The sequence below is a fragment of the Caretta caretta genome, chromosome 13 (genome assembly GCF_965140235.1).
Source record: "Caretta caretta isolate rCarCar2 chromosome 13, rCarCar1.hap1, whole genome shotgun sequence".
NCBI lineage: Eukaryota > Metazoa > Chordata > Testudines > Cheloniidae > Caretta > Caretta caretta.
The window spans coordinates 41925674-41942869 of NC_134218.1; the positions used below are offsets into that span (position 1 = coordinate 41925674).

Here is a 17196-nt window from a genome sequence, read left to right on the forward strand (position 1 = left end):
TTTATTCCTTCCCCCCCCCCCCCCCCACTGTTCCTCAGACGTTCTTGTTAAACCCTGGATTTGTGCTGGAAATGGCCCACCTTGATTATCATACACATTGTAAGGAGAGTGATCATTTTACATAAGCTATTACCAGCAGGAGAGTGGGGTGGGGGGGGGAGAAAACCTTTTGTAGTGATAAACACCCATTTTTTCATGGTCTGTGTGTATAAAAACATCTTCTGTATTTTCCACAGTATGCATCCAATGAAGTGAGCCGTAGCTCACGAAAGCTCATGCTCAAATAAATTGGTTAGTCTCTAAGGTGCCACAAGTACTCCTTTTCTGTTTGCGAATACAGACTAACACGGCTGTTACTCTGAAAATAGTTATTTGTGATCATGTAAAGATGTCTTCATAAAACAGGAATGTGTAATATTTAGATTTTAAAAATTAATACATTTTCATTTTTCAGATTATAATAACATATAAAGTATAAGAATTCTCATTCCATAAATTTAAATGCGTTTACTTCAAGAACTTACTTGGATCTACTGTAACTTTAGTCCCGGGAGAGTCATAGTACACAACAATACAGAGTCATACCAAAACATCACCAAGGAAAAAAAGAAATGGAACTTGCATTTTTCTTTCCACTCCACATTGAGTAAGGGGCAGGATGTTTCAACTTCCAATATCTGTTCATAGATTTGCATTGATTGCATTGATTAATGAGAAAACTTTGTCATTAGAATGAAATATGTTTGGTCAAATCTTCTTCTTAATGTCTCTTACATTCTGTCTTCTTATATTCCTCTGAGAAGTAAGGGAAAAAAATACAGAAATAAATATTAAAAGGTGTAATAAGTTTCACCCACAGATTTGAGGGTCAAAACATATATTTTAACCAGAAAAAAATCTGTTCTTCAACATCTGGGTATTTGTACAGGTTACCGGGGAATTTCTATCACAGTGTTCCCCAAAGTCCACAGTGATACACTTCTTTACAAAGTTGTCGTCTCTCTCTATGGCTGTGGCAGGGTATGAAGGGAGGTGACTTCTCAAAACTCTGTTCATTGCAATTTAATTCAGTTTGCTGCAGCAGGAAGGATCAATTGTATTGAACAAAATAAAGTATGCTCCTAAAAATCTATCCAAATATCTTTACATCTCCTTATTAAGTGTATTAAGCTATTGAATTGTCAGACCAAGCGAAGGAGAGAGAGAGAAACATTAATCTGACTAGGTAACTAGTCCAGTCCTTTCACATACACATTCACCACTCTCCTAGGAAAAGTGATTGTTCTTCCCTTCCATGTCTTGTATTACTGCCTTTACCCATCCCAAAACAAAATATCTGAGGGGAGATTTTCTTAAACAGTTAGTTGAGTCATTCCTTCCGTTTGAATTTTTCAAATTAATCATAAAAAGCCATGTGCTTTCTGCCTCTTACCAAGGCCACAGTATATTCATTTTGAAGATATCAGACCAAGGGTAAAAAAGTCAAAACTATCTAAGCCTAAGTATCATTTTCAAAAATGACTTAGCACTTTCAGGGTCACATTTTCAAAAACACCTAAGTGAGTTAGGCAGTTAACTCTCATTCATTTCAATGGCAGTTAGCTGCCTAAATTGCTTAAGTGCTTTTGAAAATCCCACTAGGCACCTATCTGCATCTTAAAGTGCCTAAATACCTTTTTGAAAATGGGACTTAAACTTCTACGTCATTTAGTGTCTTTTGAAAATTTTACCCCCAAATTTCAGTTGCTATAAATCAGCACAGCTATGGTGAAGTCAATGGAGCTCTGATGATTTATACCAGTTGAGGAGTTGGCCCAGTCAATGACAAATTAGTTTGTTTAAAAGTATCAGATAGAATTACAGCTGAGCAATTTCTCTTACCTGGGAGAGTCTTCCCAAACACTTATAATACCGAGATTTTAAAAAAGAAAATGGCTTTGAGACTTTCATATCCTTTTCCCGAGGATTTTACGATTGGGGCTAGTCCCTCATCTGCTGTACACTGCCAAAGCACAGTTTACACCAGATCTGGAATCTGTCCTTTTAGGTCCCAGTGTGAGAAAGAGGAAATGGTATCAGCTGCTCATGGGCAGAGAAGCCTGACAACCTGTTGTCGGTGTAACGTTCTCTAGACCAGTTCTATGATCTGTCGTGTGAAGTTCTGGAAGCAATGTTCCCATGCTGTGCTGACTCTTTTGATACACATATTCAGGAACCAGATTAAACAAACTGTAAATTCAAAGGCTTTTCTAAAACGTTTTCACACTAATCCACCCAGAGACTCTTTTCTCTGACTCTGAACAAATATTTGCTCTTAGATGGGAAACCAAAATACATAGATGAGATGAGACTTGCAAACAAATGCCAACAAACTCTTAGTAAAAGACAAAAATTCAGGAGACCCAGAGAGGTGGACATTCTGACTAAGCCAAGCATAGGATTGATTTTCAAAGATACTTGGGCCCCATAAGTGCCTAAGGCACTTTTGAAAATAGGACTTGGGCTCCTAAATCACTTGGGTGCTTTTGAGAAATATACCCTCATGCTCTGTATGCCTCATTTCCCCATGTGCCAACTAGGGATAATTTGCAGTGTTGTTGTAGCCGTGTTAGTCCTAGGGTATGAGAGAGACAAGGTAGGTGAGATAATCTTTTATTGGACCAGCTTCTATTTGTGGAAAGTATAAGCTTGTGAGCTTCACCAGGTTACTGACAGGAGCACTGTGGGAATAAATGTTAAAAACAAATACTATGGTAATATGACCCATATAAATACCTTAGATAAATTTTCTAAGGAGCATAAGAGAGTTTGGCACTCAATTCCTATTGGATTTCAATGGGATTACGGTGCCTAACTCACTTAGGCTCTTTTGAAAATACCCATCTTGATGTTTGTGATTAAATATTTGATTTTATGAACTTCACAATGGAGGTCTGTAGTGATAAAAGAATCCATAGATATCTCCTGTCTTCACAATCTGAAATGTTTAAACTTCCAGTTTTGTTCTTCCTCCCCCGCCCCAGCCCTTGCTCATATTGTGCCATACTTCTCAACTAATCTCATTTTGGATGGTATTTTCAAAGGTACGAGTTGGGCACCAAACTCATTAGGCCCCTTTGAAAATCCTAACCATGTGGCCAGGTTTTAAAGGTATTCAATTGCCTAAAGATGCAGATGGGCATTTAATGAGATGTTCAAAGATGTCTAAATAGGTTAGATGCTAAATTTCATTGATTTCAAGGCAGTTAGCTGACTAACCTGCTTAGACTCTTTAAAAATTTCACTAGGGCCCGGATCCTCAAAGGTATTTAATCACCTGACTCCCATCTGCAATTTTAGGCATCGAAGTACACTGGAAAATCTGACCCATAATGAATAAGGTATCTTGGCTAAAATGAGCCCTAAATTATCAGCCAATTTGCATCCTAACATACAAAGAAAGATATAATAATGTGAGTCATGATTTTAGAATCTAAAAAGACCCATTTTTCTAGTTCTTAACCTGGATTCTTCGGTAAAATGCAGTGTATAAAGCATTCACATTTACATGTGCCTATTCATTGCACACCAAACCCTGAATAGATGTGCATGCAAATGAAATTTTTTCTTACCCAGAGTTTCTTTTCTTTTTTTCCCCCTTTTTTTCCTTCAAGAAAACTGGAATTTCTAGGATTTTTTCTACAATGATTTTGTGGTGTTCAGACCCCAGCTTCCACAGCAGAAATCTGCTCCCTAACATTCACAAGTTCAGGTTCTTGTTTGAGCTCTGACTGTCTTCTGCACACTGTGTCCAACCACAATAATACTCAGCAGCATCTTCACGTCTAAGGTTAGTCATATGCAAGTACAACAGGCTCCTGGAATTGTCTCTGGAGATGGTGAATCGCCCTTTCACTGAATCAGCATAGGATTTGGTATCCCCAGATGATTTGCTAATATAGGCAACCCACTGCAGACCCTTTCCAGGAATGTGTCTGACCCAGGTCATCCCATAATCACCAAAAGTGAATCCAGAGGTTTTGCAGGAGATCCGGAGAGAGTCCCCGAGCATTTTAACTTCTCCGCCAGAAGCCACAAAATCTAATTTTGACTGGATACCTGGAGAGGAAAAAGAAGACATGGAGCCTCATACAATCATAATCTTGGGCATCTCCAATGCACGTAGGTATTAAATTACCTCTGAGAATGAATAGAAAGGATGCAATATTGAACCATAATATCATCGCTCTGATTCTGGGGAGAGCTCTCAGGAGACTTGGCTGATACCTGGAAATGATCTCTGTGAAAGCTGCAAGGTCAGGGGATGACTGGCTTTAAACAGGAAATACAGTGACGCATTGTGCACATGCCCCAGTTGAAGAGAGTCAGATGAACGCCAGTGCAGAGTAACCTGCCTTTTACATACTCTGACTTTGGGTTGCTTGACCCAGGTTAGGAAATAATTCTATTAATATAATTCAGCAACTGGTGGGCTCAGACTCACCTGACTCTACTGTGCTTTATTCCGTATCTTGCTCCCATTCCCTTTATCTGTGTGTTTGTTTTTCCTATTTAAAAGCCAAGCTCTTTGGGGCAGGGACTGTCTGTTGCTAGGGGTCACACTGTGGTATCCTCACACTGAGACGTTCCTTACTGCACAAGTCGTCACCTTGTCTTTGGGGGAACTATTCACCCAGGTAAGGCTATTGCAGGCTGGCCCTCTGTGGCGTTTGTTTGTTTTAACTGAACAAAGCACAAACACGACTCTGTATTGTTTATATTAGATAATTAAGTAGATAGAGGCCTGCACAGGTCACATCTAATATGGCAAAGCCCACCAGTCCTTGCCCTCTTGTTTAAGAAACCCACTAACACACTGCATGTTCTCTCGATCCCCTCTCCCACGTTGGACACATCCCCACTCATCTTCCAGGACCTCCCTCTGCCCCCATTATAAAGCACAGCTCAGCTCCTTTGGTAGGAGTCCCTACGATGCCTGGTGGTGAGAGGCCTTCGTTTCTGTAGTCCCTTGGAGACTAAGCCCTGGTCTACACTAGGACTTTAGGTCGAATTTAGCAGCGCTAAATCGATGTAAACCTGCACCTGTCCACATGATGAAGCCCTTTTTTTTTACTTAAAGGGCTCTTAAAATCGATTTCCTTACTCCACCCCTGACAAGTGGATTAACGCTTATATCAGCCTTGCTGGGTCGAATTTGGGGTACTGTGGACACAATTCGACAGTATTGGCCTCCAAGAGCTATCCCAGAGTGCTCCATTGTGGCCGCTCTGGACAGCACTCTCAACTCAGATGCACTGGCCAAGTAGACAGGAAAAGAACCGCGAACTTTTGAATCTCATTTCCGGAGACTGCAGGAACTGTGGGATAGCTACCCACAGTGCAACACTCCGGAAGTCGACACGAGCCTCGGTACTGTGGAAGCACTCTGCCGAGTTAATGCACTTAATGCACTTAGAGCATTTTCTATGGGGACACACACACTCGAATATATAAAACCGATTTCTAAAAAAATGACTTCTATAAATGCGACCTAATTTCATAGTGTAGACATACCCTTAGAGTGGATGGAGTGGGGGAATAAAGGTTGCCACAAGGGGAAACCTGGAACTAGGGAAGGAATCCAGGATCCAGTGTCAGGGAACAAAGTGGATGGAAGCAGGTAAAACCTGTTACTATTGTTAAAGTTGAGTGGGTTGTCTGAGCCGGTTTCCTCTGGGATTTTCTACTATTCAGCTTCTCCAGCAGAAATCTTCTCCAGTAAAAACCATTCTTGTCTGAGCACAGACTGCCTGGCGCACATTGTGTCCAACATGTAGTAATACTCAGCAGCATCTTCAGGTCTAAGGTTAGTCATGTGCAAATACAGCAGGTTACTGGGATTGTCCCTGGAGACGGTGTCAGCGTAATTTTTTGTATCTCCAGCCCAATAGCTAATGGTTGATACCCACTCCAGTCCCTGTCCAAGCATATAGGGTATCAGGTCATCCCATAATCATCAAAACTGAATCCAGAGGTTTTGCAGGAGATCTGGAGAGAGTCCCCGAGCATTTTAACTTCTCCACCAGATGCCACAATTTCTAATTTTGACTGACTCCCTGGGTAGAAAAAAGAGACATTAAGACTTCTCTAATAATACTTGGGCATCTCTCATGTCCATAGGGATTAAATTACCTGTGAGGACTATTAGAAAGGATGCAATATTAAGCCATAATAGCATGTTTCTGATTCTGAGGAGAGTTCGCAAGGGATTTTGTTGTTAATTGCACAGACACAGGGGGATGGAGATTGTCTAGATCTTCTCTCCAAGAGCTGCAGAGTCAGGAGAATCACAGGCTTTAAACAGGAAATTCAGTTATGCATTTTGCACATGTCCTGTTTTATAAAAGTCAGATGAACTCCAGCCCAGGAGAAAGAGCATTTTATATACCACAGTTTGGTGTTGCTTGACTGAGGGGGAAAATAATAATATTCATAGAATAACCACACATGGGCTCAGGTTCCTATGGGCTGACTACTTTGCCTTCTGTTGAATCCTTGTCCCATTCCCCTTTTCTTTTCTTTTCTTTTCTTTTCTTTTCTTTTCTTTTCTTTTTTGGTCTGCTCAAATGTAAACTGCTTGGGACAAGGACTATCTTTTACTCTGGGTCACACTGTGGTACTTTTACATTTGGTAGTACTTTATCCCCGAAGTAGCCACCTTCGTTCACTGGAGCTATTCAGCCTGATTAAGCATATTGCAGTCTGGTCCCATACGGTTTTTATTAACAGCCCAAAGCACACGTACTAGTATTTATTATTTACATTATAATAGCCATTCGGTAGGGAGAGAGACATGGTGGGTGAGGTAATATCTTTTATTGGACCAATTTCGGTTGGTGAGAGAGAGAAGCTGTCAAGCTACACAGAGCTCTTCCTTCTGGTCTGGTAAGTTCAAAAACTTGTCTCTCTCACCAATAGAAGTTGGTCCAATAAAAGATATTACCTCACCTACCTTGTCTCTCTAATATCCAGGGACAGACAGAGCTCCAACAATATTGCATACAACTTAGATGGGCACATCCAGTATGTCAGAAACACCCAATCCTCGTGCCCTGTTCAAGAAAAACATAAAACCTTGTATATTCTCTTTAACCCCAGCCAATGTTGGAGACATTCCCCCATACCTTGCAAGATCTCCTTCTGCCCCCATCATAAAGCACAGGTAAGCCCCTTTGGTGGGAGTTGTGGGGCAAGAGTTGTGGGGAACTGAGGCACCTCAAGGGGACAGGAAAGAGCTGGTGCCAGGGGAAAAGGAAATGTTTCTCGGTATTCAGTTCCAGAGAAAGAAAGTGGATGGAAGCAGGTAACCCTGTACTATTGTTAACGCAGAGTGGATTAACTCTGCCTGTTTCTATCAGGATTTTCTAGCGTTCAGGCCTTCAGCTTTCTCAGCAGAAATCTGCTCCCCCAACAACCACAAGTGAAGGTTCTTGTCTGAGCTCCGACTGCCTTCTGCACACTGTGTCCCACATGCAGTAATACTCAGCAGCGTCCTCAGGTCTCAGCGCAGTCATATGCAAATACAGCAGGCTCCTGGAATTGTCTCTGGAGATGGTAAATCGCCCTTTCACAGACTCAGAGTAATGTATTGTATCCCCGGCTTTGCTGCTAATCGTGGCAACCCACTGCAGTCCTTTCCCAGGAGTGTGTCTAACCCAGTACATCCAATAGTCACCAAAGTTGAATCCAGAGGTTTTGCAGGAGATCCGGAGAGAGTCCCCAAGCATTTTAATTTCTCCACCGGATGCCACAAATTCGTAGTTTGTCTGGACTCCTGGATGGAAAAAACAGACGGTAAGATTCATAAATAAAAGAACCTCCAAAATCTTTAGCAATTCAATTACCTTTGAGAGCTAACAGAATGGATGTGATGCTGAGCCAGTGTTTCATCTTTCTGATTCTGGGGAGAGGTCCCAGGGGGTTGGCTGGTAACTGCACGGACCAGAGGGCCTGTGGGTTGTGTCTCCAAGAGCTTCAGGCTCAGGGGACTAGCCAGCGCTAAGCAGGAAATGTGGCTATGCAATTTGCGTATTCCCCTGTTTTATAAGACAAACTAACTCCAGCCCAGAGTGAGCTGAGTTTCAGAGACTCTGGGCTGCATGCTGCTTAGCTCTTTGATGGAAAGTACTAAGAACAGACCTAATAACAGGTGTGTCCCAAAACTCTGCCCACTTTGTTCTGTGCTGTAGCCAATTCCACCTCCCTTTTCCTGCCTTGTCTACTTACACTATAAGCTCTTCAGAGCAGGGGCTGTCTTTGACTCTGTGTCTGTGCAGCTCCCAAAACAATGGGACCCAGATCTCAGTTACTCATTGGACATGATAAATAATGGCATTCTAATTCTGGATTTCTTACTCAGTCTTCCTGGACTGAAAACTCTTTAGGGAATAGAGTGCCTCATTTTGGGGGGCAGAAAAGCCCTGACTACAACTGGGAAGATACTGGGATTTTAAAAAATGCTCCTTGGATTTAGAAGTACAATTTCTATTCTGAGTCAATGGGATTTGCACTCCTAAATCCCCAATGTGCTTCTGAAACTCTTTGACTCTTGGTAAGCTTCTCCAGCTTCTTTGTGCTAAGGCACCTCAGCCCTGCCTAGAGAGGGGTGAGGGTTGGGCTTTTGGTTTTGTGACTAGTTTATTCTCCAAAATATACAGTTTTGAAGCAATCAAATTTTGTTCATGAATATGGGTCAAATTCAGCAAATAGTTTCAGCCGAAATAACTGGGGAAATAACATTTTGACATTTTTTAAATAAAACATTTTGACTTTTTGTTTCAGAATGGTGCTAGGTAGATTTAATTATTTTTAAAAAATATAAAAAACCCCAGAACTGAACTGAAATGTTTCATTTCAGGTCAAACAAATCATATTCAACCCAAAACTAAATGGCAGGTTTCAGAGTAGCAGCCGTGTTAGTCTGTATCCATAAAAAGAAAAGGAGTACTTGTGGCACCTTAGAGACTAATAAATTTGTTAGTCTCTAAGGTGCCACAAGTACTCCTTTTCTTTATACCAAAACTAAATGTTTTCATTTTGGTGAGAAAAACTGTCATTTCATAGAATCATAGAACTGGAAGGGACCTCAAGAGGTCATCTAGTCCAGTCCCCTACACTCATGGCAGGATTCAGTATTATCTAGACCATCCCTGACAGGTGTTTGTCCAACCTGCTCTTAAAAATCCCCAATGATGCAGATTCCACAACCTCCCTAGGCAATTTATTCCAGTGCTTAACCACCCTGACAGTTAGGAAATTTTTCCTAATGTCCAACCTACACCTCCTTTGCTGCAATTTAAGGCCATTGCTTCTTGTCCTGTCCTCAGAGGTTAAGAAGAAGAATTTTTCTCCCTCCTCCTTGTAACAACCTTTTATGTACTTGAAAACTGTTATCATGTCCCCTCTCTGTCTTCTCTTTTCCAAACTAAACAAACCCAATTTTTCAATCTTCCCTCATAGGTCATGTTTTCTAGACCTTTAATCATTTTTGTTACTCTTTCAATTTCTCCATATCTTTCCTGAAATGTGGCACCCAGAAGTGGACACAGTACTCCAGCTGAGGCCTAATCAGCACAGAGTAGAGAGGAGGAATTACTTCTCATGTCTTGCTTACAATACTCCTGCTAATACATCCCAGAATTATATCTGCGTTTTTGCAACAGTGTTACACTGTTGACTCATATTTAGCTTGTGATCCACTATGACCCCCAGATCACTTTCCACAGTTCTCCTTCCTAGGCAGTCATTTCCCATTTTGTATGTGTGCAACTTATTACTTCTTCCTAAGTAGAGTACTTTGCATTTGTCCTTATTGAATTTCATCCTATATACTTCAGATCATTTCTCCAGTATCTCCAAATCATTTTGAATTTTAATCCTATCCTCCAAAGCACTTGCAACCCCTCCCACCTTGGTATCATCTGCAAACTTTATAAGTGTACTCTCTATGCCATTATCTAAATCATTGATGAAGATATTGACCAGAACCAGATCCAAAACCGATCCCTGCGGGACCCCACTCTTTATGCCCTTCCAGCATGACTGTGAACCATTGATAACTACTCTCTGGGAATGATTTTCCAACCAGTTATACACCCACCTTATAGTAGCTCCATCTAGGTTGTATTTCCCTAGTTTGTTTATGAGAAGGTCATGCGAGACTGTAACAAAAGCCTTACTAAAGTCAAAATATACCACATCTACCTCTTCCCCCCTATCCACAAGGCTTGTTACCCTGTCAAAGAAAGCTATCAGGTGGGTTTGATATGATTTGTTCTTGACAAATCCATGCTGCCTGTTATTTATCACCTTATTATCTTCTAGGTGTTTGCAAATTGATTGCTTAATTATTTGCTCTATTATCTTTCCAGGTACAGAAGTTAAGTTGACTGGTCTGTAATTCCCCAGGTTGTCCTTATTTCCCTTTTTATAGATGGACACTATATTTGCCCTTTTCCAGTCTTCTTCAACGTCTCCTGTCTTTCATGACTTTTCAAAGATAATTGCTAATGGCTCAGATATCTCCTCAGTCAGCTCCTTGAGTATTCTAGGATGCATTTCATCAGGCCTTGGTGATCTGAAGACATCTAACTTGTCTAAGTAATTTTTGACTTGTTCTTTCCCTATTTTAGACTCTGATTCTACAGCATTTTCACTGACATTCACTATGTTAGACATCCAATCGCCACCCGCCTTCTTGGTGAAAACCAAAACAAAGAAGTCATCAAGCACCTCTGACATTTTCCACATTTTCTTGTTACTGTCTTTCCCTCCTCATTGAGTAACGGGTCTACTCTGTGCTTGGTCTTCCTCTTGCTTCTAATGTATTTGTAGAATGTTTTCTTGTTTCTTTTTATGTCCCTAGATATTTTGATCTCGTTTTCTGCTGTTGCTTTTCTAATTTTGTCCCTACATACTTGTGTTATTTGTTTATATTCATCCTTTGTTATTTGACCGAGTTTCCACTTTTTGTAGGACTCTTTTTTGAGTTTTAGATCATGGAAGATCTCCTGGTTAAGCTAGGGTGGTCTCTTGCCATACTTCCCATACCTGCCATTTCCACTCAATGCAAAATGAAACTTTTTTGTTATTATTTTTCATACAAGCACTGAACCAAAAAATCCAATATTTGCCCAGCTTCAGTCCTGACTTTGCTGCACCCATTTTTTTTTAATATCCATGAATCTTTTTATTTTATTAATTTCCTTCTCTTAGTTACACAATTTGCATATCCTCATTTTACAAGGGCCAATGAGCGCTCAGAACAATCTGAGTTTCATGGACTCTGCTTTAGAGAGCAGAAGCATCATTTTATTCATGTAGAAGGACGAAAAACTAGCACATTTCTTTATATTCATTTTTTGAAATAATCTCCAAATCCCATTCCCTCATTCCCATCGTTGCTCCACATCTAGTCCCTCCAGTGTACAGCCAGATTGGTATGCCCTAAAAGAGAAAGGCCCTGTAGCCCATTCACTCACCCCAGACAATCTCTCTGACCTGGGACAAAATCAGAACCAACACCCCGAGCTGGGAAAGGTCTTGCATTTCATTCCCCACCCCCGGAGCCTGCCAGTCTCCCTGCCTTGGTGCTAGGTCAGAGCTGACACCCCCTAGAGAGGAAAGACCCCTATTCCACTCCCTGCCCACCCGAACCAGTCTCTCCCACAACGTGGAGCTAGCACCTCTGGAGGGAGAAGCCTCTCTGCCATTTATAGGTTCTTTTTATAGATTAAAATCATGTAATATTCTTAAAAGAAACAACTCTTGTTGTGCAACAGTTTTTTATTGTGTAAGCAACATGCGCCAGAACACAAAACATTGCTCCCGTATAAAAATAGAAAAGGAAAATACATGAATGCAAAAAAATCAGATGACATTTTTGAAAAGCCCATCATCTTTCAAAGTCTACGCTCCCAAAAATCCTTGCACAGTCAGTATAACTAAGCTGGCAGACATCCTAATCTATCCTCAGAAAAATGGTAAGTTTGCACTAAAGATAGGGTTGTTTTTTTTCAAGGGGCAGGGAAAGATTTGAGGGAATAGAAAATAAAATAGAAACTAGAAATAAAATAGAAACTCTTCTCCAGTCTTAACCCTGCAGTCACTATTGTAACTTTGCAATTCTTTGTGCAGTTACCAAAATTAGCTTCTTAAAAATCTATTCAGAGCAACAATAAATGCAGACTAATTATCAATATCAAAAGCAGTATATATATAATTAATACAAAGTTGACAGAAATTTTGCTTTATTTCTCAGGTCCTTCCTCGCTCCTTCTTGCAAACCTATAATGACATTGACATTATTATTAATTATTATGTTCATTTATTTTATTACAGCAAAATGATCTGGTCTTTTCTACGTGGCAAATCCCAATTATGTATTCATCATACAGATGCTGATGTTATAGTGACATCTGTGGGAGTTTCACATGTGAACCAATTAAAGAACAAGAGATTCATAGATTCCAAGGCCAGAAGGGAGCATTGTGATCATCTGACCTCCTGTATAACAGGCCATTGGAATTCCCCAAAATAATTCCTAGAGTAGATCTTTTAGAAAAGCTTCCAATCTTCATTTGAAAATTTTCAGTGATGGAGAATCCACCAGGACCCTGGGAAAATTGGGTATATTGAGCCTTCATTTACCTGTTTTCTTTATTTCAGCAATAGGCAGGGACTGTCTCTCATCATGTGTCTGAGCAGTGCCCAGAATAACAGAGCCCTCATCTCAGGGGCCATATACTCTGCACTAATGCATCGCTAATAAATATAAACTTCCACACTAGAGACAGGAGATCTCTGATTGAACCAGGAACCTTGAGTAATCATAGAATCATAGAACTGGAAGGGACCTCGAGAGGTCATCTAGTCCAGTCCCCTGCACTCAAGGCAGGACTATGTATTATCTAGACCATCCCTGACAGGTGTTTGTCCAACCTGCTCTTAAAAATCCCCAATGATGGAGATTCCACAACCTCCCTAGGCAATTTATTCCAGTGCTTCACCACCCTGACGGTTAGGAAGTTTTTCCTAATGTCCAACCTAAACTGCCCTTGCTGCAATTTAAGCCCATTGCTTCTTGTTCTATCCTCAGAGGTTAACGAGAACAATTTTTCTCCCTCCTCCTTGTAACAACCTTTTATGTACTTGAAAACTGTTATCATGTCCCCTCTCTGTCTTCTCTTTTCCAAACTAAACAAACCCAATTTTTTCAATCTTCCCTCACAGGTCATGTTTTCTAGACCTTTAATCATTTTTGTTGCTCTTCTCTGGACTCTCTCCAATTTGTCAGCAACTTTCCTGAAATGTGGCTCCCAGAACTGGACACAATACTCCAGTTGAGGCCTAATCAGCACAGAGTAAAGGGGGAAAATTACATCTCGTGTCTTGCTTACAACACTCCTGCTAATACATCCCAGAAGGATGTTCACTTTTTTTGCAACAGCGTTACATATTTAGCTTAAACAACCATTCTGAGAAATGTCCTACTATTTCATAGAGACAAAGTGGGTGAGGCCATATCTTCTATTGGATCAACCTCTTTTGGGGAAAGAGTTCTGAAGAAGAGCTCTGTGTAGCTCCAAAGCTTGTGTCTTTCACCAGCAGAAGTTGGTCCAGCAAAATATTTTACCTCACCCACCTGGTCTCTCTAATATCCTGAAATCAACACAGCTACTACAACACTGCAAACCGCTGTTTCATGGCTAATGATACAACTGTGTGCATGCTATCGAGATATGGTACTTATACAGCCTCCATTCGTAATGGCTGGGAACGTTTATGTGTTTGATCTCCCAAGCCCTCTGTGAGGTAGGGGAACGCTGTTATTCCCATTCTACAGAGGAGACCCAAGACAGAGAGAGACTAAAGTCCGAACATTCAAAAGAACCTGTGTGGCTTGCTCAAGCTGACACAGAACATGGAAGAGCAGGGAAGGAAACCAAGCCCCTAACCACAAAACAATTCTTCTCCTTCTATGTCTTCTCTTCCTGCTAGTCTAGGCAGGACTTAGGCATGATGATCTGCCTTTTACTAGCATGTTAAAAAGACCTGCCTTAGGTGCTGTTAGCAGACATTAGTGTGAAAAATGTCAGAGCCCTGTCTCCACTGCAAAGTATCACGTACCTCAAAGACTAATCTTGCAATCATGCTCACATTGAAGACGATGCTCTTTGCAAGCACAATTTCCAAACCCAGCAGGGCAGCGGATAGCGTCTTCGTGTTTTTCTCCTCATTCGTAGCTATAAAATATGAAAAAAATGGTGCAATGAAACATGAAAATTCATATTTGCACAAAGCCAAATATAACAATGAAAGATAGAGATATATCATTGAATTCTGCCAAGTCTGTATATAATGAGAGAGAGAGAGAGAGAGAGAGAGAGACTTGGCAGAATTCAATTTTTTATTTTTTAATAATTTAGACTGATGCTATCAATGGTTTTTAAGCATTTTTTCGATTTCTATTGATTTAAGTTTATCTCAGTTGTATGAAATTACTGGGGGGTCAGACAATAATTATTTCACGACAGTTTTGAGATTCACTAAATTAAAGCTTTATAAACATTAAAGCACAGATTGACATATCCTATGTCAAAATGTACCGAGTAAGCACCAGTAAGTCAAACTCTAATATGTTCTCAAGCAGCATTTTTCTTTTGTTGCTCCCCTCACTTTGTACATTTCAATTGCCATCACTAGAAATAGTTTTGTTGTTGGTTTCTGTGTGTGAGGTGAAACTGATATTGATGGACATTTACGGGTAAAAAATCTCATCCTTCCAAGCCTATCTCTGTGCTAGAGGGAAGGAGTAAGGAAGGTGGAGCTGGCAAGGTGCAGCTGTCTTCTGCCGTGGAAAATGATTAGAGAAGAAGACGAATGTGATGAACTTTCATTGATGTTAGTGGGAAATGGGCACATGTGGAATACGAGTTAACAATGTGTAGGAGCCAATAGACCACAGGGGAGATTTTTTTTTCCAGTCCTGTGCCCTTGACGTCGATGGGAGCAGGACTGGACTCTCAGAGCTAGACTGCAGGACCCCTATGCACGCTGCTGAGCACTTCCTCCCCTGCACACCAGTGAGACCGCTTGTGTAAATAGCTGCTCACCAACATGAGTAAAGGTTGGACAATATGGTCCTATGTTTGTTACATTTAAATTACCAGACACAGCAAGGCCAGATTCTCAGCTGATGTTGAAGTCAATAACTCCCCCCCCCCGACCCCCACTAGTTGCCTGTTGGCCAGAGTCTTGAGGCAACATAATCACTCGTTTAGGTACTAACCTTTGAGGCTGGGGGTTGAAATGTTGCACGGCTCGGGCACGATGATCGTTGGAGCAGGAGATGTGAAATCTATAAGAAAGACAGTAAACTGCACCCAAAAGAAATGATTTATATGGATATATATTAATCCCACTAAACTATCTGAAATTCAAGAGGGTGGAAATTCACCATGGGCACAGTTCTAGCCTGGTCCATAGTGTTGTGAAATCAAAGGGAATCTGTCCTTTATGGAAGGATATGAGTCCTTGAATTTTCTGGTACAAAACATTTTCTTAAATAAAAATTTTGGTTAGGATTTCTTGCAATTTCCTTTGAAGCAGCTGGAGACAGAGTACTGGACCAGATGAATGCACTGATCCATTCTGACTTCCCCTTCATCCTCTATGATAAATAAAAATTGAATTAATCTCAGATGTGTATTATTTTATTTAGCCTTAAACCCTGAAAACATACCTGGTGGCTCCTCAGCTGTTTGGGTTTTCTTAATAAGTTTTTTGTTATGTTGAACGGCGCAAGACACTAGTTCATTTGAAGACAATCTGACAACTTTGACGGCACTGTATTTCCCACTAGATGTGAGGATCGGGTCTGTTGCTTCGAATACAGTTTGACTGCCAGAATTCATGAATATCTTCAGTTCTCTAGGGTAGAAATCTTTCGCCAGGCAAGCAGCAATGCTCTCATTTTCTGACTTCATAATGGAGACGGAGGGCTCGGAAGGTGTTTGATCTCCTGGAAAGTTAATGCTGTGGTTGAAATTTAATTAAAAGATTACCATAATGGTCCCTTCTGGCCTTAAAAGCAATGAATATTTTTGCCGTATGTGGGTACATCGAGAGTACCTATTACGATATAGTCTTCTTTCAATCTAGACTTTGATAAACTAAATAGACTGAACTCTTTACTTCTCATTTGAAGGCAGGATTTCAGTAATAGTAACAATAGGAACTTAACAATGGGGGTTGTAGGGGAAAACAGCATGTGATCATTTCATTAGAAGCTGTAGCATAAGGAGAAAGAGTTAATTTTGCCCAAACAACCTTAATTCTGGCATTTCCTCACTTTGGAGTGTTTGGTTCTGCAACTATAAAGCTCTTTATTAACAATTTTTGTATGAGCTTAATATGAGCATTGAAACCTTTCAATTACATGCTTAGAAAATTGCAGTGGAAAAATGAATTAAAATTGCAGTGCAACACATGACTATTTTAAATGTATTTTTCATGTAATTTATCTCTGCTAGAAAGAAGGAATGTCAAACTGTCACTGAAAGTCGGACAGAAGCTGGTAATTTATACACACAAATTTCCAGAAGGACCTATTGTCTCTGGATCCAGAGTGTGCATTGCTAAAAACCACCCTACCAGCACAGACAATAAGCATCCCTGCATCGTCCAAGGGTTCTTTTAATCTCACCTTCAATATGCCTTCAAAAATATTTAATAAATTACTTTTTCTTAAATGTAAAGTTTTTTAACACTCAGGAAAGGATATTTTAAGTCAGTCACTTACTTGGTATTAGAGAAACTTTGGTCCCTTTAAAGACAACCTCAGAGTCCACAGTGCGTTACAGCTGTGCAAGAAGCTCTCTAGAGAAAACTGAAAAAACTGCTAGGGTTTATTTATTTTATTCTGAGTCTGGGTTAGATTATTCATCTCCAGTTTCTCGTGTATTCTTGTGCTGAATCAGAAAATCAGTTTATCATTCAAAACGTGACTTATATTTTAGCTGCAGAACAAGAAAAGTAGCCCAAAGAGGCATGATTCTGTTGTTTATTGCAGCCTTTGCTATTAACAGATTGAAGCCTCGGTCCTGCAAAGTCTTACAAACATGCTCAACTTTGTACACCCTGAGGCAGATTCTCAGC

At 40.5% G+C, this 17196-nt stretch overlaps 1 gene segment (V, D, J or C); it reads right to left on the reverse strand.

The window, feature by feature from the left end:
- Positions 1-11848: 11848 nt before the first annotated feature.
- Positions 11849-16880, reverse strand: LOC125629030 (T cell receptor delta constant-like). The segment is given in 5 exon segments: positions 11849-12324; positions 14167-14282; positions 15329-15397; positions 15782-16060; positions 16841-16880. Coding segments are annotated over 4 exon segments (459 nt in total).
- Between the last annotated feature and the right edge of the window lie 316 nt (positions 16881-17196).